At 43.6% G+C, this 24,727-nt stretch overlaps 1 protein-coding gene across 18 annotated transcripts in view; it reads left to right on the top strand.

The window, feature by feature from the left end:
- The window catches only part of AOPEP (aminopeptidase O (putative)), a 375,534-nt gene that overhangs the window by 74,976 nt on the left and 275,831 nt on the right, over window positions 1-24,727 (top strand). For 16 of the 18 annotated variants that reach the window (XR_008996479.1, XM_036904363.2, XM_036904360.2 and 13 more), the window contains 2 exons: window positions 4,670-4,823; window positions 18,084-18,329. Coding sequence is in view for 17 of the 18 variants with exons in the window: in XM_036904363.2 (XP_036760258.2) it covers window positions 4,670-4,823; window positions 18,084-18,329 (400 nt within the window). In the remaining variant the exon portion in view is untranslated. The remainder of the gene's footprint in view (window positions 1-4,669; window positions 4,824-18,083; window positions 18,330-24,727) is intronic. The other 2 variants (XM_036904365.2, XM_057498498.1) reach the window with 2 other exon arrangements.

Raw genomic sequence — 24,727 nt, 5'->3', positions numbered from 1 at the left:
TGGATATTGGACCTCCTGAAGTGATTTCTATTTTTTCATCATTGTCCATTTCTTTCTTTCTCCCTCCCTCCCTCCCTCCCTTCCTTCTCTTTTCTCTCTCTCTTTCTTTTTCTCTCTTTTTTTGCTCTGTTTTCTGGAGGAGCTCCTCAGCTTTGTATTTCATGTCACCCCTTTTAGTGAGCATTTCTTCTATCATATTTTTAATTCTCTTTACTTTGGCATGTTCCTTTTTTATATTACCGTGTTCTTTAGCACAACAATAAATTCTTTTAGGTCTTAGTGAGTATATGTCTGGTATTTTTTTGAAGTTTTTTTCTTACATGGTTATGTCCTCCAAGTTGCTTATTTCTATTTGTTTAGGTCTCAGTTTTGCATCAAGGACTCTCTGAAGATGCCTGGAGGTCCTTGATTTGTCTGCAGGTACTTAGGAATAGGGTACTGAAATGCTGGTTGGAAGTTCTGAGTGCATGAGGCTTGTCAGCTATGATCTTCATCATAGGCTGATCATAGAGAACCTCCAGTGTAAGTGTCTTTAGTTGTCTTCCCCTGGGCTGGTCAGCTTTTTCATTCTCCTGCCTGGAGGGTGAAATACTGGTTGCCAACATTCTGGAAGCTGAATAAGGGAAGGTGGTGAATGGTCCCCTCATCTGATATGCATACGTTCATCTAATCTAATCCCACTCATTTGCCTTCAACTGCGTCACTCTTTCCCTAGTCCCCACCCCTGCTAGAGGCCCTCTTTTACTCTTTATAGAAAGTAAACCTCCAGCTATATGCTGAGGGGATGGACAGATAGCTCAGGTATGTGGGGAGTATGGATCTGAGGTGCTTCTAAGATAGTCCTTCAACCAGGCCTCTAGCCCAAGCCTTTTGGGGCTTTTAGGGATGGAATGAGGTAGATCTTGTCTTTCCCCAGTGCTCGCTTAGGGTTCCCATCTGCTGTGTTCTTTGCCACTCTTGCATCAGCATTCTAGCTTCTACTATTTTGTAGCTGTTGTCTCCTGTTTTATTCTCCCTGTTTGTTGGTTTATGGATTTAAAAAAGAAATCCTTTTACTGTTCATTAATTGGGCTTTGGAAGGAAGCAAAGGTAGCTTCATGAGTTCAACCTTCCATTTTTACCTGCAAGCATCATTGCTATTTATTTACTGAACCTCCAAGGGTCTGAAGTTTTTAAAAGAAAAATTCAGTGGTCTGTGGTAAACACTCCCAAATATACCTCAGAGAAAGAATGCCTAGGCCACAGCCTTTTGAGTAAGAGAATTCAGTTGTTTGAGATTTTTCTTTTAAACCAAGGCTGTTCGAAAGGTTTAGTGCCTCATCCACAGCTTCTTTCCCCCCCTCCATCTTCACCCTCGCCCAGCTTGCACCAGCTCTCGTTATCTTGTGCAGTCCCAGTGGAAGTCCTTCTGAAGCAGCCATGGGAGGCGTCAGGTGGAAGAGTGAGGTAGTTCTAGGAAGGTGGAAAAGTGCAGGACGGGCGCAGTACAACCTGTCATGTCAGCTCCGCGCCATACTTCTGGCCAGACTGCTGTGACTGTCGCTGCCCTCTTCTTTCTGGCTGGTGCAGCATGCTCCTTAAAGCCGTGGTTTCCCTTCAAGCCCAGCGGATGGGCTCCGGCATCTCGGGATCTGTCGTTTCACTAAGAGGAGCGCACGCCTTCTGCTTCTTCAGCTGCGGGCAGAGTGATGGTGAGAGTGGCCCTTCTTGCCTCAGAGGCAGGATGAACTTCCCTGCAGGTTGGAGGTGGCGGCCGCCTCTGTGCTGGGCTTCCGGTGGTTCTGAGCCCTTCTCCATTCCTCCTCCAAGTATCCCCTCCAATGACTTCCAGGCTTGATATCATTTCATATTCACTCCAACTTGGTATCAGATTAATTTTTTCCTTAAGTTTAAATCTTTGTTTTCTCTTTAAAATTTTGACTTTTGTAATATATTTCGTTGGATCCAAGTTGGTAGAGTTTCAGAGGGTAATAAATAATGACCCCTTGCCTTACTGAGTTCAGAATTAATTGAGAGACAAAGAAGCCAAGCATATGGAGCTCAAAACTCTAACCTTCGTTATTGATTTTACTGGTAAGCACTTTGAAAAATGTCATCTTAGGTCTACTGGTCGGTACGGGCATGTTAATATTTCAACTCTGTATTTGACATCTATACACTCAGTGACTACACTGGGTGATCACAGGCCACTCCATGAGTATCTAACCCTCTAAAATTTAAAGCAAGAAAGATAAGAATAGCTCCGGTAAAGGAGTTAGTAAGGGGCAGAAAGAAGAGGCAGGGGTGTTACTCTAATGGAAGTACCTACCCCCATGAGAACGAGGAGTGGAGAACTGTGTTTGTAATAGGAGGTGATACCAATCTCCCCTAAGACACACCATCAGTTTATAGCAGATGCTCAGAAAAAAATGCTATATTAAATAAGGTTGTACAACACATTCAGATTTCAGAAACCTTAAAGTCATTTTCCCATCTTAGGAGTAAGGATATATTGTAAGTTACCAACCATTTGTTCCTTTGGTAGAAACTTTCTATGGTTTGGACTAAATGGAGGGCATACCTTGGCTGGGGTGGGGAGCCCCATCTGTAGTTCCAGCCCTGTTACAAACTAGCTGGAATCCTTTTCTTCATCGAACCTCCCTAGGCCTGCTTTTCATCTGCTCGGTAAGGAATGCAGGCCAGCTTAATACATGAACAGATAAAAAGGATGGGTCAGACCCGAACTTCCACAGCTAATTAGCTTCAGAGTTGGGACTAAAGCCCAGGTATCTTCATTCCCTATTCTCATTCTTTCCTACTGTATACATTTTAGATTGACTTGATTTGAATTCAGATAACATAGTTCAGCAGCAGAGAAGTGATCATTCATTTGCTCCTTCATTCACTTAAAAGAGAACCTTTTCCTTTTTTTATGCCACATATTGTGCTAGGCAATAAGGGAGTTGAAACCTTCTTGTCTTAATAGCAGCATACAACCTGTGTGCTCACGTTACAGATGTAGGTGACCACCTCTGCCACCACCCTTGACTTACAGCCTCACTGGAAGGGCTTCAAACTGATCACTGGTCTTCAGGGAGATCCAGACCTCCTTGGCTGCCCTGAAACCATTGTCCCTCTTATGCTTCCCTGAGACCTGGAATTGTGCCCCTTTGGTTGACACGACCCATCTCTGAGAATTAACTTAGAGCATCTTTTTTTTAAAATTAAAGTATCCTTGATATATAATCTTATGTTGGTTTCAAATACACAACAGTTGTTCAACAGTTGCCCATATTATTAAATCCTCAGCCCCTCTAGTGTGGTTACTATCAATGTAGTAAGATGTTACAGAATCATTAACTGTATTCTCCGTGCTGTACTACCATCTCTGTGACCAACTTATATTGTGATTGCAAATTATTGCACCCCTTTGTCCCTCTCCTCCCCACCCCCACCAACCCCTCCTCTTTGGAAACCACTAGACCCTTCTCAGTGTCTGTGAGTCTACTGCTATTTTGTTCCTTCTGTTTTGCTTTGTTTTTATATTCCACAAATGAGTGAAATCATACGATATTTGTCTTTCTTCTCCTGGTTTATTTCACTGAGCATAATACCCTCTAGTTCCATCCATGTTGTTACAAATGGCAGGATTTCTTTTCTTTTTATGGCTGAATAATATTCCATTGTGTATATGTACCACATCTTCTTTATCCATTCATCTATTGATGGACGCTTAGGTTGTTTCCATATCTTGGCTATTGCAAACAGTGCAGTGATAAACAGGGGTGCATATGTCTTTTCAAATCAGGGATTTTATTTTCTTTAGGTAAATTCCTACAATTTGAATTCCTGGGTCAAATGGTATTTCTAGTTTTAATTTTTTGAGAAACCTCTGTACTGCACAGTGGTTGCACCAACTTATATTCCTACTAGTGGTGTGCGAGGGTTCCCATTTCTCTGCATCCTTGCCAGCATTTCTTATTTCTTGTCTTGTGGATAGTGGCCATTCTAACCAGTGTGAGGTGATATCTCATTGTGGTTTAAATTTGGATTTCCCTGATGATTAGTTATGTGGAGCATGTTTTCATGTGCCTGTGGCTATTTGTATTTCTTCTTTGGAGAAGTGTCTGTTCACGTCCTCTGCCCATTTTTTGATCAGGTTATTTGTTTTTTGGGTGTTGAGGCTTATGAGTTCTTTATATATTTTGGATGTTAACCCCTTATCAGATGAGTTGTTTATGAATATATTCTCCCATACTGTAGGATACCTTTTTTTTTGTTCTGCTGATGGTGTCCTTTGCTGTACAGAAGCGTTTTAGTTTGATGTAGTCCCACTTGTTCATTTTTGCTTTGTTTCCCTTGCCCAAGGAGATGTGTTCAGGAAGAAATTACTCATGTTTATATTCAAGAGATTTTTGCCTATGTTTTCTTCTAAGAGTTTTATGGCTTCATGACTTACATTCAGGTCTTTGATCCATTTCAAGTTTACTTTTATATATGGAGTTAGACAGTAATCGGTTTCATTCTCTTACATGGAGCTGTGCAGTTTTCCCAGGAATAGTATATCCATGGCTCCTTTATCATATAGCTCATAGAATCTTATACAAGTTCTTCAAGTGCCCAAAGAGAAAAACTACAGAAAAACTACCATTCATTGCCCTCATTATGTTTTTTCTATTTCTGTTTATAGGGTGTTTAAGCTGGCATTACTATGTAACCATGCCAATGCCAGCTTCCACCTTCACAATTGCAGTGGGATCCTGGGCAGAAATGAAGCTAGAGACCTGCCCATCAAGCAATCTGGAAACAGAGAGCTCCTTCTCACCCTCTGAGGCTGACTTCAGGTTTGTATTGGGAACTTACTGAAAAACAAACGCTTGAGGGGTGGTGTGATGCAGTTATTCCAAGCGCTGGGATGGTGACTCATCCCTGCTGAGAAACTAAACCAAAATATGATTAATCAAAGCAGGAAAAGCCCTACTGGGAGGGAAAGAGATTGAGAAGCAGAAATGTGGACATGTTGTTTGTGCAGAAAGAGAAAATGAAAGAAATATAAACGAAGTCTGTGAAGTCAGGTGAACTCTTTATGTGTTTGACTAAGTCAACAGAATCTTCAGATTCAACACTTTCCCTTCTCCTCCACTTTTTTTTTCTTGCTTTGGTTTTCAGTGCTTATTTGGTTAAAAACAAAACTTAATAGCAGGAAGTTGCTGTGGGCCGCGGGGCTGCTGGGCTGGCAGTGTGGCTGCATGGGGCCTGTCAGCCTAGGAGCACAGGACACTAAGACGAAGGCCATGGGGTTGCGAGAATCCTGCGAGGTCATGGCTCTGTTAATAACTTCAGGAGCAATGTCTTTTTTCTCAGAGTGGAGCAGAGCAAATCAGTTTAAAGTTTTAGAAAATTAGTATAGGCCAGTGATATTCACTTGCAGCATTCCCAGACGTTCAACTCTTCCTAACTTTGAGATCCAAAAGGGAGAAGAGAATGTACGTAAGAAGCACAGTAGTGTGCTAAGCGTACATCATTGCATCATGCTCAATTCTAGGACTTTTCCACCAGCTCAGCAGATCATTTCTCCTATTTACAGATGGCCAACAGGGCAGTGCCTTCGGCCGGGGAGAGCCCAGGGTATTAGGGCAGGTGGGGAGTCCACCTTGGTGCCGGTTGCCCTGTGCTGCTTTACTCTGCTGGTTGCTTTGCTCATGCTGCAGTGACCCTAATGGTCAGTGTGGTGAGGAGGCAAAGCCATTGAGCCCTCCCCTTGACTGATATGTCTTCTTGCCTGTATTTGCTTTTTGAAGGAAGGGAGATCATTTCCACTTCCTGCTTGATAACCACTCTTCCTTAAGCTGTGTAGGATATCCTAGATTGCTTATTAGATTTTGCTTATGTGCTTTCAAGGGAAGAAGGGAGTTGTGGACAAAAGGGATGTGTTACTTTCATGTGGAAACACGTGAGTGTGAGCCGCTCCAGCATTCTGTCCTCCTAAGGTCACAGAATGGGCCTCATTTTGCAATTTTGGGCAGCTCGGTAGGGAGGACAGGTGCCCGGAGAGTCACTTGAATCTGCAGTGGACGTGGTTTGAGCAAGAAATCAACTGTTTTGTGTTAAGCCACTGAGACCCTGGAGGTATTTGTTTTTCCAGCATATTCTAGCCTATCCTGAGTTGATACAGAAGCTATTGGATATCTGAAGTCATGGGAAATCTTGATCTAAATGTCATTTTGGTTAGTCCTGAGGAAAAGCCTGTAAGATAGATAGGCTTTATTATTTCCATTTTGTAGATAAAGATACTGAGTCTTCAGATAGCAGCATGTGCAAGTTCACATCCCTGCTAAACTGCAACATCTGGAGTCATTCTGGGCTCAGCTTCCCTGGAGAGGTGATTCAGAACCATACTTGGAGGCCATGACTGAGTCCCTGTTACTGACTGGAGTGTGTCACGTTGGAACAGGAGACAGAGTTGGCGAGCACTGCCTTTGAGCCTGAAGGTGACATCCCTGCTGGTTGGGCATGTTTCCTTGGGCAAAGCCAACTTTCCTTCTCTGCAGAATGAAGACAGACTCCACTCGGGGCTCAAATGCTGGTGAAGAAGCCCTCTGCTCTTCACCTACTCCTGAAGGGCTGCTGACCGCTAGAGCAGGTGTGCAGTTGAAAACAAGTGCCTTAGGAAGGCTGGGGGATGGCAAAGACATCTGCTGTTTTGTCCTTCTAGCCATATCCCCAGAGACACGAGGTGGGGAGTGGGCAGCAACCATTTCTTGTGTGCTTTCTCTGCTGCCCAGAAGAACTGAAATGGCTTTTCACTTTTCTTGCATCTATAACTGTGGAGGGAGGAGGACATGGCCAAACCAAGTGAGGATTCTGGGAAGAGGGCATAGCTGCCATTCCTGCGGGGGCTCATCACAACTCTGCTCTTATCCTCCTGAGTGTAGAACCACTTGAGAAACAGAAGGAGAACAAAAGAGAGGTTTCATTAGTGATGGAAGCTGGATCGAGGGGACACTCAGTGGAGTCTAATACTCCATTTCCAAGCTTACCCCCGAGTTACCTACCCAGCTGGACTGCTGGCAGCCTCCACAACACAGCTCATGCAGCCTGCCTCATGGCCAGAAAGTACCCACGCTGTGGGCAGGCAGAGTTGAAATGAGAAAGCCCAGAACAGCCTAGCCAGTCCTACCCTCTGGAGCGAGGTCATGGGTACCATGCCAGGGAACACATCTTGTGTGGGAACTCGAGGCCTGAGGATGGCATCCCTCCCACACTCCCTCCCGTGTCTGACATGCTATGACTAAGTTTTCCCTTCATTTATCATAGTGCTTGTCCATCAGAAATGTGCTGCTGTGAAAATAATAGCTTACATTTGCCTAATCCTTCCCTGGCTGTGTTTAGTCATCAGAGGTGGCCTGTGTTCTTAGCCATTAAGTCTCTGGCTCCATGCTGTTTGCCAGCAGAGGTGCTTGGAAGTGCCAGCGGCAGTGGTGTTTTGGTTCTGTCCACATCTGGTTGCCTTGCCTTCCCCAACCCCCTTTTCTACTTCAAGCCTTCCTAAGACCACCAGTTCATTCACGTAAATGTAACTTTTACAGGGGCCTTACATACCACAGGCTTTTACTTGCCTAAAGTGCTCATTTGAGCCCTAGAAATTTTGACTAAGTTCTGGTTACTGAACTTCTGATCACTGTTCGTGTGGGCTAAATCACGGAAGGAACATTCCCTCCTCCACACACTGTCCAGCTTACTCTGGTGGGGCATTTTAGAAAATACGTTAGTTGTAAGGCACTTAGGTAAACTGTTGAAAGTTTATTAATTATTCTGCTGTAGTATAATCTTCTCCAGCCACACGGGAGTCTGTGATGTCTAACTCTCGAGGCTTTTGTTAAAGCATTGTCTTCATATTGGGGCCACCCAGTTTAAGCACAGTACAGAAACATGGATAAAATCCAGAGGAACTCAGCAAAAATGATTAAGAGCATGGAAATGGGCCCCATGAAGAAGAGCAAAATGCTTTGAAGGAGTTCATCCAGAGGAAGGGAGACTCCGGGCTAGGGTAGAGGGGGTTCTTTAGAGTCAGGAAGTCTTTGCAAGTCATCATGTGGGCCTTGCTGCTGTGTCTGAAAGCCTAGAGAAAGAGGAATGGGGGATCTAAATCATGGGGGAAATGTCAGTTTCCTGTACACACTTCACTGTGTATGAGGGGAGCCTTCCCCTGTCTTCTGGGCTTGATTTGATTTCTCCAGCCCTGCTCCTTCAGGGTATTTCTCTTTCTGGCTCTTACTGCATGTATCTCATTTTGCTTTGTAATTTCTTAATGCCCTAAGAAAACACAGGCAACTTTCAGACGTCACTGCATCATCGTATAAATTGATGTCATTGTCAACATATTGGGGGCTGGTGGTGGCATTTTGAACACTTGTTATTTTTATGGTAACCAAGCATCTACTCTGCTTGCTAAAATATGTTAATAAATTGTATAAACATTCTACTGTGTCCTGTACTCATCAGAATTTTTCATTTTTTCTTCCAATAAAACTGTAAACTCCTTAAAGATAGGGTTGGAGATGTGTTCATATGTGTGTACATGGCAGCACCCTGCTGGTGCCTGAATAAAGCAGGAACACAGGAAATACTTACTACACTGTCAGTTGAACTGAGGGGGAGGGCTGTGAAAAGGGGATGTGCCTTCCCAAGGGAGACTTTTTCTAGCGATTCCTCCTGCACACACATGGGGGAAACTTTGTGTCAGGGGGTTTCCATGCAGTACCTTCTTGAAACAAGAGAATGGTTAAAGGAGAAGCCCTTGAGGCAATTTTCAGTCCTGTGATTCTGATAAAACATGGTCACTCTTACTCATCAGAAAGGCCTCTTGTAAAATAATTTCAGCCTAGCAGTTGGATAGAAGGGAATCATTTACCATCCTAACATATATTTCAGTTCTTCCCAAGAAGAATCCCAAGATTCTTCCCAGAATCCCCACTTGGTTTGGCCATGTCCTCCTCCCTCCACAGTTATAAATGCAAGAAAAGTGAAAAGCCATTTCAGTTGCTTCTGGGCAGCAGAGAAAGCAATATTAATGGGTGGAATCAACAAAGAAGAGCATGACACCAGAGAGCCCAGAGCAGGTGAGCTCACCTTCAAGAAGGATCCAGGTCAAAGTTTACCCAAGAAGTATAATGAAGTATGTGGAAGGAGGGCCAGGAGGGAGAGCTCTGAACTCATGCTGCGAGGAAAAGGCTGGTTCTTGTCCCTTACAGGTGATGGGATTCATTGGGACAATGCATAGACAGTGTTCAGAAGAGTGCTTGGCACATAGTAAATGTTCAGTAGCAGTTGTGATAAGGCAGCATTATTGTTTATTACCCTTATTATCATTGGTATTACAGATTACTAATAATAAGCATTATTCTTCACCATTAAAATGTTTACTGTAATTCCAAGTCTGGGCACAAGGAACAGCTATTTGCAAAGGCTTGATTTGTTGACAATCTCGAGAGCATATCAAAGCAGACACATAGACAGACATGAACAATGGAAGGTTGGTGTGGGAGGCGGCGGCAGTGTCTGTGTGTGAATACGGTTCTGTGGAGGACCGTTTGTGGAGTGAGGGACATGGCCGCTTAGGAAGAGGGGCTCATATGGTGAGTGTCATAGACTCATGGTCAGAAAAAACCTTAGAAACCATTTTAGGGTTTTTGTTTATTCATTTTCTAAAAATTTATTTATTTTTATTTTTTTGAAGAACATAATGTTTACTAGGCTCTCCCCTACCCAAAGTTCCCCCAACAAACCCCTACAGTCACTGTCCATCAGCATAGCAAGACGCTGTAGAATCACTACTTGTCTTCTGTGTTGCAAAGCCCTCCCCTTTCCTCCACCCCCAACATTATACATGCTAATCATAATACCCCCTTTCTTCTTCCCTGCCCTTATCCCTCCATACCCTCCCATTCTCCCCAGTCTCTTTCCCTTTGGTAACAGTTAGTCCATTCTTGGGTTCTGTGATTCTGCTGCTGTTTTGTTCCTTCAGTTTCTTTTGTTCTTAGACTCCACAGACGAGTGAAATCATTTGGTATTTGTCTTTCTCTGCTTGGCTTATTTCACTGAGCATAATACCCTCTAGCTCCATCCATGTTGTTGCAAATGGTAGGATTTGTTTTCTTCTTATGGCTGAATAATATTCCATTGTGTATATGTACCACATCTTCTTTATCCATTCATCTACTGATGGACACTTAGGTTGCTTCCATTTCTTGGCTATTGTAAATAGTGCTGCAATAAACATAGGGGTACATCTGTCTTTTTTCAAACTGGAGTGCTGCATCCTTAGGGTAAATTCCTAGAAGTGGAATTCTTGGGTCAAATGGTAAGTCTATTTTGAGCATTTTGAGGAACCTCCATATTGCTTTCCACAATGGTTGAACTAATTTACATTCCCACCAGCAGTGTAGGAGGGTTCCCCTTTCTCCACAACCTCGCCAACATTTGTTGTTGTTTGTCTTTTGGATGGTGGCCATCCTTACTGGTGTGAGGTGATATCTCATTGTGGTTTTAATTTGCATTTCTCTGATAACTAGCGATGTGGAGCATCTTTTCATGTGTCTGTTGGCCATCTGAATTTCTTCTTTGGAGAACTGTCTGTTCAGTTCCTCTGTCCATTTTTTAATTGGGTTATTTGTTTTTTGTTTGTTTAGGCGTGGGAGCTCTTTATATATCCTGGATGTCAAGCCTTTATCAGATCTGTCATTTTCAAATATATTCTCCGATACTGTAGAGATCCTTCTTGTTCTATTGATGGTGTCTTTTGCTGTACAGAAGCTTTTCAGCTTAATATAGTCCCACTTACTCATTTTTGCTGTTGTTTTCCTTGCCCGGGGCGATATGTTCAAGAAGAGGTCACTCATGTTTATGTCTAAGAGGTTTTTGCCTATGTTTTTTTCTAAGAGTTTTATGGTTTCATGACTTACATTCAGGTCTTTGATCCATTTTGAATTTATTTTTGTATATGGGGTTAGACAGTGATCCAGTTTCATTCTCTTACATGTAGCTGTCCAGTTCTGCCAGCACCATCTATTGAAGAGACTGTCATTTCCCCATTGTATGTCCATGGCTCCTTTATCGAATATTAATTGACCATATATGTTTGGGTTAATGTCTGGAGTCTCTAATCTGTTCCACTGGTCTGTGGCTCTGTTCTTGTGCCAGTACCAAATTGTCTTGATTGCTATGGCTTTATAGTAGAGCTTGAAGTTGGGGAGTGAGATCCCCGCCACTTTATTCTTCTTTCTCAGGATTGCTTTGGCTATTCGGGGTCTTTGGTGTTTCCATATGAGTTTTTGAACTATTTGTTCCAGTTTGTTGAAGAATGTTGTTGGTAATTTGATAGGGATTGCATCAAATCTGTATATTGCTTTGGGCAGGATGGCCATTATGATGATATTAATTCTTCCTAGCCACGAGCATGGGATGAGTTTCCATTTGTAAGTGTCCCCTTTAATTTCTCTTAAGAGTGACTTGTAGTTTTCAGAGTATAAGTCTTTCACTTCTTTGGTTAGGTTTATTCCTAGGTATTTTTTTTTTTTGATGCAATTGTGAAAGGAGTTGTTTTCCTGATTTCTCTTTCTGTTGGTTCATTATTAGTGTATAGGAAAGCCACAGATTTCTGTGTGTTGATTTTGTATCCTGCAGCTTTGCTGTATTCCGATATCAATTCTAGTAGTTTTGGGGTGGAGTCTTTAGGGTTTTTCATGTACAGTATCATGTCATCTGCAGATAGTGACAGTTTAACTTCTTTACCAATCTGGATTCCTTGTATGTTTTTGTTTTGTCTGATTGCCATGGCTAGGACCTCCAGTACTATGTTAAATAACAGTGGGAGAGTGGGCATCCCTGTCTAGTTCCCGATCTCAGAGGAAATGCTTTCAGCTTCTCGCTGTTCAGTATAATGTTGGCTGTGGGTTTATCATAGATGGCCTTTATTATGTTGAGGTACTTGCCCTCTATTCCCATTTTGCTGAGAGTTTTTATCATGAATGGATGTTGAACTTTGTCAAATGCTTTTTCAGCATCTATGGAGATGATCATGTGGTTTTTCTTTCTTTTTGTTGATGTGGTGGATGATGTTGATGGACTTTCGAATGTTGTACTGTCCTTGCATCCCTGGGATGAATCCCACTTGTCATGGTGTATGATCCTTTTGATGTATTTTTGAATTCGGTTTGCTAATATTTTGTTGAGTATTTTTGCATCTACGTTCATCAGGGATATTGGTCTGTAGTTTTCTTTTTTGGTGGGGTCTTTGCCTGGTTTTGGTATTAGGGTGATGTTGGCTTCATAGAATGAGTTTGGGAGTATCCCCTCCTCCTCTATTTTTTGGAAAACTTTAAGGAGAATGGGTACTATGTCTTCCCTGTATGTCTGATAAAATTCCGAGGTAAATCCATCTGGCCCGGGGGTTTTGTTCTGTGGTAGTTTTTTGATTACCGCTTCAATTTCATTGCTGGTAATTGGTCTGTTTAGATTTTCTGTTTCTTTCTGGGTCAGTCTTGGAAGGTTGTATTTTTCTAGGAAGTTGTCCATTTCTCCTAGGTTTCCCAACTTGTTAGCATATAGGTTTTCATAGTATTCTCTGATAATTCTTTGTATTTCTGTGGGGTCCGTCGTGATTTTTCCTTTCTCGTTTCTGATACTGTTGATTTGTGTTGACTCTCTTTTCCTCTTAATTAGTGTGGCTAGAGGCTTATCTATTTTGTTTATTTTCTCGAAGAACCAGCTCTTGGTTTCATTGATTTTTGCTATTGCTTTATTCTTCTCAATTTTATTTATTTCTTCTCTCATCTTTATTATGTCCCTCCTTCTGCTGACTTTAGGCCTCATTTGTTCTTCTTTTTCCAATTTTGATAACTGTAATGTTAGACTATTCATTTGGGTTTGTTCTTCCTTCTTTAAATATGCCTGGATTGCTATATACTTTCCTCTTAAGACTGCTTTCGCTGTGTCCCACAGAAGTTGGGGCTTATTGTTGTTGTTGTCATTTATTTCCATATATTACAGGATCTCCATTTTAATTTGGTCGTTGATCCATTGACTACCTAGAAGCGTGTTGTTAAGCCTCCATGTGTTTGTGAGGCTTTTTGCTTTCTTGGTACAATTTATTTCTAGTTTTATACCTTTGTGGTCTGAAAAGTTGGTTGGTAGGATTTCAGTCTTTTGGAATTTACTGAGGCTCTTTTTGTGGCCTAGTATGTGGTCTATTCTGGAGAATGTTCCATGTGCACTTGAGAAGAATGTGTATCCTGTTGCTTTTGGGTGTAGAGTTCTACAGATGTCTATTAGGTCCATCTGTTCTAATGTGTTGTTCAGTGCCTCTGTGTCCTTACTTATTTTCTGTCTGGTGGATCTGTCCTTTGTCGTGAATGGTGTGTTGAAGTTTCCTAAAATGAATGCATTGCTTTCTATTTCCTCCTTTAGTTCTGTTAGTATTTGTTTCACATATGCTGGTGCTCCTGTGTTGGGTGCATATATATTTATAATGGTTATATCCTCTTTTTGGACTGAGCCCTTTATCATTATGTAATGTCCTTCTTTATCTCTTGTTACTTTCTTTGTTTTGGAGTCTAGTTTGTTTGATACTAGTATTGCAACACCTGCTTTTTTCTCCCTATTGTTTGCATGAAATATCTTTTTCCATCCCTTGACTTTTAGTCTGTGCATGTCTTTGGGTTTGAGGTGAGTCTCTTGTAAGCAGCATATAGATGGGTCTTGTTTTTTTATCCATTCAGTGACTCTATGTCTTTTGATTGGTGCATTCAGTCCATTTACATTTAGGGTGATTATCGAAAGGTATGTACTTATTGCCATTTCAGGCTTTAGATTCATGGTTACCAAAGGTTCCAGGTTACTTTCCTTACTATATAAGAGTCTAACTTAACTCAGTATGCTGTTACAAACACAATCTAAAGGTTCTTTTCTATTTCTCCTCCGTTTCCTTCCTCCTTCATTCTTTATATATTAGGTATCAGATTGTATACTTTTTCTCTATCCCTTGATTGGCTTTGGGGATAGTCAATTTAATTTTGCATTTGCCTTGTAATCAGCTGCTCCACCCTCCCTACCTCTGGTGACAGCTATCCACCGCTAGGAACACTTCCATCTATAGCAGTCCCTCCAAAATAGACGGCAGAGATGGTTTGTGGGAGGTAAACTCTCTCAGCTTTTGCCTATCTGGAAATTGTTTAATCCTTCCTTCAAATTTAAATGATAATCTCGCCAGATAAAGTAATCTTGGTTCCAGGCCCTTCTGCTTCATGGCATTAAATACATCATGCCACTCCCTTCTGGCCTGTAAGGTTTCTGCTGAGAAGTCTGATGTTAGTCTGATGGGCTTTCCTTTGTATGTGATCTTATTTCTCTCTCTGGCTGCTTTTAACAGTCTGTCCTTATCCTTGATCTTTCCCATTTTAATTACTATGTGTCTTGGTGTTGTCTTCCTTGGGTCCCTTGTGTAGGGGGATCTGTGGATCTCCATGGCCTGAGAGACTATCTTCTTCCCCAGATTGTTGAAGTTTTCAGCAACTACCTCCTCAAAGACATTTTCTATCCCTTTTTCTCTCTCTTCTTCTTCTGGTATCCCTATAATGCGAATATTGTTCCGCTTGGATTGGTCACACAGTTCTCTCAATATTCTTTCATTTTTAGAGATCCTTTTTTCTCTCTGTGCCTCAGCTTCTTTGTATTCCTCTTCTCTAGTTTCTCTTTCATTTATTGTCTCCTCCACCGTATCCAACCTGCTTTTAATACCCTCCATTGTGTTCTTTAACAATTGGAACTCTGACCTAAATTCATTCCTGAGTTCTTGGATGTCTTTCCGTACCTCCATTAGGATGTTGATTATTTTTATTTTGAACTCCCTTTCAGGAAGAGTCATGAGGTCCGTATCATTTAAATCTTTCTCAGTAGTTGTATTAACAATTTTACTCTGGACAAGGTTCCTTTCGCGTTTCATGTTTGTATATGGCGCCCTCTAGTGTCCAGAAGCTCTATACTGAAGCTGCTGAGCCCCTGAAGCAATGTTGGGGGTCGCAGGGGAGCGGTACTGGTGCCTGGGGGGAGGAAAGAGCTGTTCCCTACCTCCTGGCTCCTGTGCCTGTCTCCACTGCCTGAGCCAGTGGGCCGGGCACACAGGTATAAGTTTTTGTCCCAGAGCAGCCAGATATGGATCCCTGCTTTCCACAAGCAGCCGGAATCCCAGTCTCCCCAGGAACTCTGCCTGTATTAACTTTCCATGCGAGTCTCATGAAAGCACCATGAAATGTGGGTTTGTGCTCCCAGCGCAGATCTCCGGAGCTAGGTATTCAGCAGTCCCAGGCCTTCCACTCCCTCCCTGCTCCGTTTCTCTTCCTCCCGCCGGTGAGCTGGGGTGGAGGAGGGGCTCGGGTCCCGCGGAGCCACAGCTCCGGTACATTACCCTGTTCGCTGGGGTCTGCTCTTTTCTCTAGGTGTGTGCAGTCTGACGCCGTCCTCTTTCCTGTTGCTCTCTCAGGATTAGTTGCGCCAATTAAATTTTCTAATTGTATCCAGTTTTGGGAGGAAGCCTCTGTCTCTCCTCTCATGCTGCCATCTTTAATCCATCTGCTTATTCATTTTTAATTAAAGTATGATTAACATACAACAAGTGTTTGGCTTGATGAGCTTTTGATAATCGCACATTCTGTAAACCGTATGGAGAACATCCCATTACCCTCAGTTCCTCCCCCCAGTGGCCACTTTTGTGAGAACACGCGGGGCTTCCCTGATGCCACTTCTGTTCTCATCGGGAGCCTTGATGGTCTCGCTCGCCCACCACTCGATTGCCGTTTTCTCCCAGGCCTTGGTCATGACGAGCTCGCCGATTCACACAGCTGGAGTGACTCTGACAGCCCTGGCAGTGCCGTCCATGTCCCGAGAGAAGTTAACTCCCTTCTTCTCACTTTCGTCCTGAAGAAACTGGCTTCTCTTGGTGTATCTGGCTACCTCAAGCTATTCTCTAACCTTTGGGGTTCTTGGCTACAAGAAATAGTCTTGCCCCACAGTGTGTTTCTAGCCAGGCTAATGGAATGCCTTTTTGCAGAACTGTGCTTTAATAGAATTACACTTATGCCCCAACTTTGTCCTGAAGATGCCTCTACACCTCCCATTTCACCATTACTTAATGTGCTCTGAAAGGTTTCTAATAGAGACTGCAAGCTTAAGTGACTATAGCACATTATGTATCTGTGTAAATACATTGGGAAAAGGTATTGTGGTAGTTAATATGGTAAATAGCTTTCCTCACTTGATGATACCTTTGAATTGATGCAGCAGCAGAGTACTTATCATTAGGTGGCCATTTGCAGCCTTTTCAGTTAAATGTTTCCCAATGGGCCTCTTTACTCACTTTCTCCATATAGCAAGGTTCTCAATCCGGGGATTTTGGCCGGTGTGCAGTATCATTAATGTATTCTTCCCATCGTGTCCTGGCAGACATTTTTTTATGGGTCTCCACCCACTTTCCTTACCCCTCAGCTGTGGTGAAATGTTGTGGGTGCTGAAAGCGGTGTTCTGTGTCCCAGGCTGCTAGAGGGCGAGGCTTAGCTCCATAGCCCTGGACATCTCTTTGGGCTGTGCTGGCCATGGGTGGGTGAGAGACACTTCAGAAATTGGGAGAGATATTATTGTTGCAGTCTGCCCACATTGGGACATGCCAGTGTTTTAAGGTTTTTCAGTATTTATTGTGAACCTAATAAGCACCTACATTTAGAATTATCATTTGTAAATTCAATTAGAGGGGTTTTCCATTGTGCTTAAATAAAGGATATGTTAAAGTGGAAAAACAGTTCTTTTTGATGTCAATTTCTTTGGGTAGAGAAGTTCTCTTGAGGCCTGTGAGTCACTAGGTTCTAGGAATTCTTTCTCAGCTCTACCTTTAATGGAATATGGCAGTGTTCAGATGGTACAGGCAGGCTCTGAAAGGTTTCCTTAAAAGGTGGTTTTAGTTAATTTGTATTGAAAGTGGGTTGGGAAAAATACAGTATCAGAAGTGCCTCTGTGTTCCTTAGCAGCACAACTTCTGGTGGTCTTTGTAGAGAAGACCAAGATGACTTTTTAATAACGTGATTTGTGTTCTTTTGAAAAGTTGAAACCTGTACTGCCATTTGTTTCATTACTCTACCTGGATCTACATCTTTTATTCCGGGAATTTCCAGAATGGGGTCTTTAATGTGGTTGCATTATCCCTCGCTGTCTTGCCAATGGGTTTCAGCCCCGGGCAAGTCACTATAGATTCAATGTGACCAAAGAAAATGACATCAAAATGTTCTTCGGGTGAAAGGATTATACCCAACTTTATTTTCAGGTGGCAGGTCAGTCACTAAAATCCCGTTCACTCAGAGCGAGTCTGCAGGCAGCAAGCCAGTCTCTGCCTCTGGGCCCCTCTGTCGGCACAGCTGTCCTCTGGGCCTCTCTGCACAGTCGTCCCACACAGCCGTCCTCTGGGCCTCTGTCCTTGGCACTGCCACCACTCCAACCTCTGCTCTGCTCCCCTGCAGCCTTGCAGCCCTGCCACTGTGTTGCGCCCAGAGCACTGGGCGGAGCTCTTTATATAGAGTGAACAGCCATGTATTGCCCATGTATTGAGTTAGTCAACCAGGGCCAGGTGAGAATCCTGGCCACAGGAACTCTCATTTTATCCGCACTCACTTTCTGAGTTATGAATCGTCCCTGATTTGGAGAAGATTTTTCCCATGGTGGTATTTGAAAAGCACGTTTCTGAGGGCAGAAATTGCTTTTTATTTTGGGAAGGTGTTGTTTTGAGTCTTGGGGTTTCCCCCTCCTTGTTTTAAAACAAAACAAGATTTCACTACTTTCACTTAGCTTAGATTGAAGCTACTAATCAGTTTGACACATCAGTAAGTTTATTTTTCAACAGTCCAGAAACAGACAAGCCAAGCCCTTAAGTGAACTGCCTTTGCTCAGGAGCCTTTCTGAACCACTGCCTCCTAGAGTTGCCCATGTCTGTGAGAGCTCCTCACCTCCGTGCAAGAATAAACCTGATTGGCCATAAAGCACATTTTTATTCTGTGTTGTTCCAGGTATGCTGATGTTTGTGGCCACACAGAATACCCCTGCCGCTTCCAGAGTGCTTCTGCCACCACCCAGGCTATCATTCCTTATCGGGTCTTTGCTCCAGAGTCCCTCAAGGGTGCCTGCCAGGAGACCCTTCTGCAGCTGATCCCACTTTGCCTCTCAGCGGCACACTCTGTCCTGGGCACACACCCATTCTCCAGGCTGGACTTACTCATCGTGCCCGCCAACTTCCCCAGTCTGGGGATGGCCAGGTACGTTGTTCCCTCATGGCACTTAGGGAGTATGCTTTGGAAATCCTTTGGCTGTTTCCTGCTTCCCCTGGGCAAGGCCAGAGCTGTCATTTGATGAGGATGGGACGGCCATGGTTGCCCGTGCTCGGACACCTCATTGCTGCCTTGGTAACAGTTTGTGTGTAGACTCCACTGCTCATGAGCTTTTGTGTATCATGGGCTCAGCTCAGCGGCCTTGAAAAAGAGAGAGCTCATACTGGCTGGGATTAAGAACACATTGTGCCCCTGAGTGATCTATGTTGGGTTGTGGCTGATGAGTGGCTACTTAGCTTAGGTGGTGAGAGCATAATGCTAATGAGCCCCAGGCTATGGCTCTGGGCAGAGCAACACAGCTTGGTTCCAGGGCCGCAGGCTCCTCGCCTAATGCTGCCCAGCTGTCTCATCCATTCTCGCCACTGGTCACAAGGGCAGTGGCTTGAGAGCCCCTGTGTCAGAGAGACCGTGGGTGGGTCAGTGTAAGTCCGTCAGCACTGCTGGAAAGCAGCTCAAAGCATGGGGGCTCACTGGCGGGCGGGGGTCTCTTGTCTGGGTGCTGTTTTTAATATAGTAAGTGGATTATTCTTACAGTGTTGTCTCAGTTTAGTGTCTATAGAAAATGAAGACCTGCATGCTAAACCTTTCCCTGTGTGCTCTTTACACCTAACCATTACTGCTGTTCTTGTGGGAGTCAGAACCGGCATTCCCCTCTGTTCTGTTCTCTCTTCAAACAGAAGATATATCTGTTTGAAAATCTTCATCATTAACAGTGGATATGCTTGACCAAGGGTGGGAAAAAGCAGCTCATCAAAGCATGTGACTTTAAGTTTTTCCCTATTAGTCAAGGAAATTCCTGCTGCCAAGTAATTTCCATGCTTTTGAGCAGCTGTCATTTGTGGTGTTTTCTCTGAAAACTACACACATTCTTAGTAAAACCCGTGAATAGAAAAGAACCGACCAGAACATTTGCTTTTGATCTTTACTATATACGTATACTTTTTAAAAGCTGGCTGGCTAGTCTTAATCCTTGAGGAGGTCTGAGAAAGTCATTTAGACTGATTTTATCCTGTGTTTCTGAAGACAATGGCAATGCAGAAACTAGGATAATTATAGATCTTTGGTTATGTGCATCATATATTGTTTTGGATGTCTATATATAGACTTCGCCTTTACACAGGGCCTCTTTAGTCCTTTTGAAGAGTCTGCTGGACTTAATTTAAGCAGAATTATTGGCGAAGAAAGGGTTGTTCATTAAATGTTTCTCATTTGCACAGTTTTGTTGGGCTATATTTATTTGGGAGTTTTTAGCAATTTATGGGAATTGAAGTTTTTCAGGGCATGTTTGCTAACAGTTCCAAGTTCTGACCTGAGGGAACCAGAGGCAGAGTATTTTTCCTACAGAGGACTTTATTTTCTATAGCTCCTTTCTGACATCAGTCTGCCAAAACCAGAATTTGTTTACCTGCAGGCCATTCTATAAAGCTTTTCTTTTCAAGTTTGCATGCCCAAGCAGATTGGCTCTGTGTTTGCTGCTTTTTGAGATATTTAAAGTGACTTAAACATGCTTAACTGTATTTTTAAAGTAATAAGCCTAAGTACCCTAAAGCCAATTGGTTCCAGACACAAGTGTCAAAAGTGTGATGGTGATAACAACTTTGGAGCAACAAGACTGCTTTTATGCATAAAAACAGGAGACCAGTACATTTAAAAATTGGTGGTTGGCTGTCTAATACCATTTCCCCCCCCCATTTTTTTATTTCTTTTTAGACTGTGGAAGTAGTCTGCCCTGGTCTAGGTGTTTTCCTGGGCTCAGTTACCATTCCCTGCATTTGGGCTGTGGAGGCGACTGTGGTATCTTCCACCACCGGGGGCGGGCTGAGGGAAATGTTCTGTTTTTCCTGACTCTGACCTAAATTGATTCCACTTGCTTGGCTTGACTCTCTCGGGATCCCAACACCTTGAGCCACATGCGACTGAGTGGAGTTTATGACTCAGCTGGCTCCTGGGGCCCTGCTGCCTTATTTACGATCAGGGCTTTGCTTGAGGCTCTGTGAAGCAAAGTTGGAACAAAAATGATACCCTGTAGGTCACTTCTGTACCTTACGCAGGACTGGAGAAATCCCATCCACTAGGAGCCATCCACAAAGATCTCTGCACCGAAGCTTGTGCTGTTGTGATGTTTGAGAGATCCAAGGATTTCTTGGAGAACTGAGTGGTTCTTTCCAAGTCTGCATTTATGAACATGAATGCAGGATCATAAATCCTATACCTCTGACTTCCTTATTGACTTGGTCTTAATCATAATGAACACCATTTATGCCAATTTAGTATTCTTTTTTGGTAAATGGCATTCAACATTCCCACACAAACTAAAATGGGTAAATTGAAGAGGTTTTAAAAATTTTGGATGATATCCAGAATGATTTGGCTGCATTTTAAATATTACTTATCATAGTTTGTATGAATTATCTGAAAACTCCCTCCTCCAAGTCTGTTTTTGAGCCTGATTCTGATATTTCAGTAAAGTGGGGAAAAAACACATTTGTACAATTTGAATGTATGATAATGACAAATCAGTTTATAAGAAGGTAAATAACACAGTGTTCTAGAATTTGAAATTCTTTTCAAACATAGCAGCAACTAGAACATTTATCAATAACTGCCCTTCATGATTTCTGTCAACTTTTAATATTACAGGTGCTCTTATTTAACCAACCCCATCCCCAGTCCTTTTCTGCACCACTGTTTGAGGGGAGAGGTGCTTTCACTCCATTCTCTTTCTGAGGAAGGTCACATTTCCTTTAAGATGCTAGTGGCAGACCTTGTGGTTCTGTCTCCTGTCACCTGGGCCTCCTCAGGAGCTCTGAGTGTGCCTCTCTTGAGTGGAGCTCTGTGGTGTCTATGTGAAGATCTGAATGCATTCTCAGTGGCTCTCCAATGTGTAGAACAGCCCTCTTATGTTAGTATGGTTAGTATTCTGTCGTCCCCATCGTGTCCTTGTGTTTTCTCAGGTGTCTCAGCTAGAGGTTGACTATAAGCCTAATTTCCTACATATTAAGAAATCCATGGAAGGCATTGAAATCATGCTTAGGCTCTCTGTTATGATAATAACAATGTTAATGGGATAATATGCTGGGACCAGATGTATGACAGTTGCTTAAAAATTAATACCTCATTCTTACCTATCTGGGTGTTTATAATAAATGTTTTGCCTCACCATTTGTCTTTCAGCAGTTCACAATTCCACGTCACCAGACATAATGAGGTTGGCAGAACAACCTTGCTGACATCCAAATGCCTTCTTGTTTTCCTGCTCTGTTTGAATGTCAGGAATCTCCTGCCAGTCATTCCTAAGTCGGTTTATGAGGAAAACACTGAATAAAAGAGCTGTGCCTCTTCTATGGCTCTGCCTCCCTGCTCTGCCATCCACGCAGAGCTTCACCCTGTGTCCCACTCGGAGAATGGGGGAAAATGGCAGTATGGCAAATTCTGCTTTGACTTTTTTTCCACTGGTTCTGCATCATATTGGCTGGCTTGTCTGTTCTTTATTTATTCATTTATTCATTCTTACAGTAAAATTTCTACCAAGCACATGCCGTGTGCCAGGTAGGATTTATGATGCTGAGTGTACAAAGGTGAACAAGATTGATGAGATCTCTGTCCTCATGGAACTTACACTGTAGTCAGGGGAGAAAATAGTACACAAAGAAACAAAGAATGAAGGTGTGTGCTATGAAGAAAACAAAACCAAGTAAGTGACAGAGTGACTGAGGGCAGGCAGCACTGGCAGGGTGGGGAAGCAAAGGCTTCTTTCAAGAGTGGCATTTGCAGTGAGACTGAAGAACAGGAGGACGCCAGCCTGTGACAATCTGGTGAAAAGCCAGCCAGGCTTTTCCACCACAAGTTCAAGTCCCAAGGCCCCAAGGTGGGAACCACTGCAATGGGCCAGAGAGGAAGAAGGAAGGTCAGAGCAGTTAAGGGGCGAGGAGCTTTTGGAATGGCTTCCCTTAGTCCTTCCTCCAAGCCATTTGTGAGTGGGGGTGTTCCGTGGCCCCTCAGGGCATGGGTCCCCTGAGCCATCTGCTTGCCAGCAGCAGGAGACCTAGGAACAGCCACTAAGGAATGGCAGAGGTTGAGGGGGGCTTGATGTTTCCAGGCAGTCAGGTGTTGTGGGGAGAGAGTCACAAGACACGTCAGCTCTTCCTCAATCTTAGGGGGACCAGGAGGGCTATACCATCTCTTGATTGGCTAGCCAGTGCCTGGCATGTGCTGTCCTTGAGCAGAATCTCCACTGGTTGGTGGGGAGGGCATCTGAGTACCTGGCGCCCAGACTGGCAGCTCTCCCTTCGTGGGGAAGAGAGAGAGAAGTCTCAGATCACCACATTTCCTTCCCCTGAGCTGCTGACTGGTTCCTTGCTAGCTTTCTAATACAGTGGGTCACAGGCAGGGAGGATGCGTTTATATATTTGCTAATTTTAATTTTTAAATTTTTCGAAAACTGTGTAACAGTAGTATTGATAAATGAAGAGCATAGAGAAATAATCACAAGTGACTCAAATATCTTCAGTGTACTTCATAGTGGAGAAAAACAGTAAAGCTCCCTATTACACATGGCTTGTCCTTAAAAGGTGCAATTTTGTAATAAAAGACTTCTGAATGCTTTTACTAGTTCCTGACTGTTGCATGAACAATTTTCTTAAGTACCTCAATTTGTGAATAAGTGGTGTGCACATACATGCCCAAGAATGAATGTGACTGGCTTTGTCTCCACCCCCTCCTCCTGGGGTGAGGCTGGGTGTTGTCCTGTTTATTCTTATCTCCCAGCCAATATGTAATAGGATAAGCAAAATATAACATGCTGGTACAAAGGGCTGTTGTTTTCAGCCTTCTAACTGAGCTCCTCTCTGCCGAGGAGGAAGCAGCCACGCGTCTCTGTCACTATCTCAGGTAGCTGGGCTCCACAGCTCTGGGGGGTTTTCTTTGCTTGTTCTTAGTGAGCCTCTACTTGAATTTTTGAACCCTGCGCCCGAAGCTGCCAAACGTTTAAAGACTCCTTTAGATTTCAGGACCCCTGACCTGTGATCTCAAGGCAGGATGGGTGCAGCCATAGTGATTCTTTCCTTCGGGAATCTGATTTGAACCATGCATCCGTCCCCCTTCGTGTTGCCCAGAAGCCCAGCACCTCTGCTCTGTCTGACGTGCTGAGGATCTGGGATTCCTTTTGGTTTTGTTTCCCTGTTACCATTGTTGTTGGTTTCCCAGTCTTTAATACATTCTCAAATTTCTCTCTGTGTAGATTGTTTTTAAAAATATTTTGAAGAGGAGTTTCTTTCCCCCATTTTTCCAGTATGACTCTTTCTGTTTTTTCAAACAGGTGGGTGTGAATGAGGGAATGCAGCTCACACTGTCCTCCTTCTCCTGTAAAATTGTGACCCTTCATTTATGGGCAGCTCAGCCATGCTGCAGTGATGGCCAGCAGTGCACCCGGAGTGGCGAGGTCCCTGCAAGGTGGCTTATGTGCCCCCCAGATGCTTCCCCTTTGTCCCTTTCCTGGTGTACATTTCTCCATCTTCTTTTCTGTTTTTCCTTTTCTTCTGGAGAAAATTAATTTGACTTTGTTTCTCTCCTGTCTTATAGAGAAGGGTTTCTCCCTTCTAACTTGTTCTGGTTTTTCATCTTGCTTTCTTGAAATAGAAGCTGCTGTTCATAGGCTGATACTCTCCTGGGGCTCCGATCCCAGGGCTGCAAGCGTCCTTGGCTGTGATTATCTGCTTAGTTTCAGCAGCACCAGTTTGTCCTGAGTGAGGCCGATGGTGAGAACGTATATACATGTCCCTTCCTGTGGCCCAGGGGCAGGCAGATGTATGCTGTCCCCAAGCCACTTAGAGCCGGGAAGGCAGAGAGAGAAGTAAAAGGGCCTCGGCCTGGGATGGCGGTCGGGGCTGGGCTGCTTCAGGGTGTCCCCGTGAGAATCACAGTGCCTGAAGGCCAGCGTCCACTGTGGGCTCATGCTGAGGCAGCCACAGAATCGGGGTCCTGGGTCCCCAGATCACTTGAGTATCTGGAGCCAGGCCCTCTCTTGGCTGCTGTAACAGCAGGCTGAGTGAGCTCATAGGTTCTGGCTTAGCCGGCATCACCTTGCCGTCAAACAGCTGTGCAGCCTGTCAGATCCAGAAGTAGTGTTTTATCATCATCATGCCATGGCTCCTCACCCTCTGAAAGGTTACACTGGAGTGTTCTGTTTCCTTTAAACTGTTCTGCACACACATAGACTGACAGTCCTGCCTTCAGAGAGCAGTGTGCTGGGCTGCCCTTCAAGGGAACTTGTCAGGCCTTCGAAAGGCCTACCCTGAAGCAGTCGTCTCTCTGCCTACTTGGTGACC

This window comes from Manis pentadactyla, chromosome 3, assembly GCF_030020395.1.
Source record: "Manis pentadactyla isolate mManPen7 chromosome 3, mManPen7.hap1, whole genome shotgun sequence".
Taxonomy (NCBI): domain Eukaryota; kingdom Metazoa; phylum Chordata; class Mammalia; order Pholidota; family Manidae; genus Manis; species Manis pentadactyla.
This window is presented reverse-complemented; position numbering and strand designations above follow the sequence as displayed.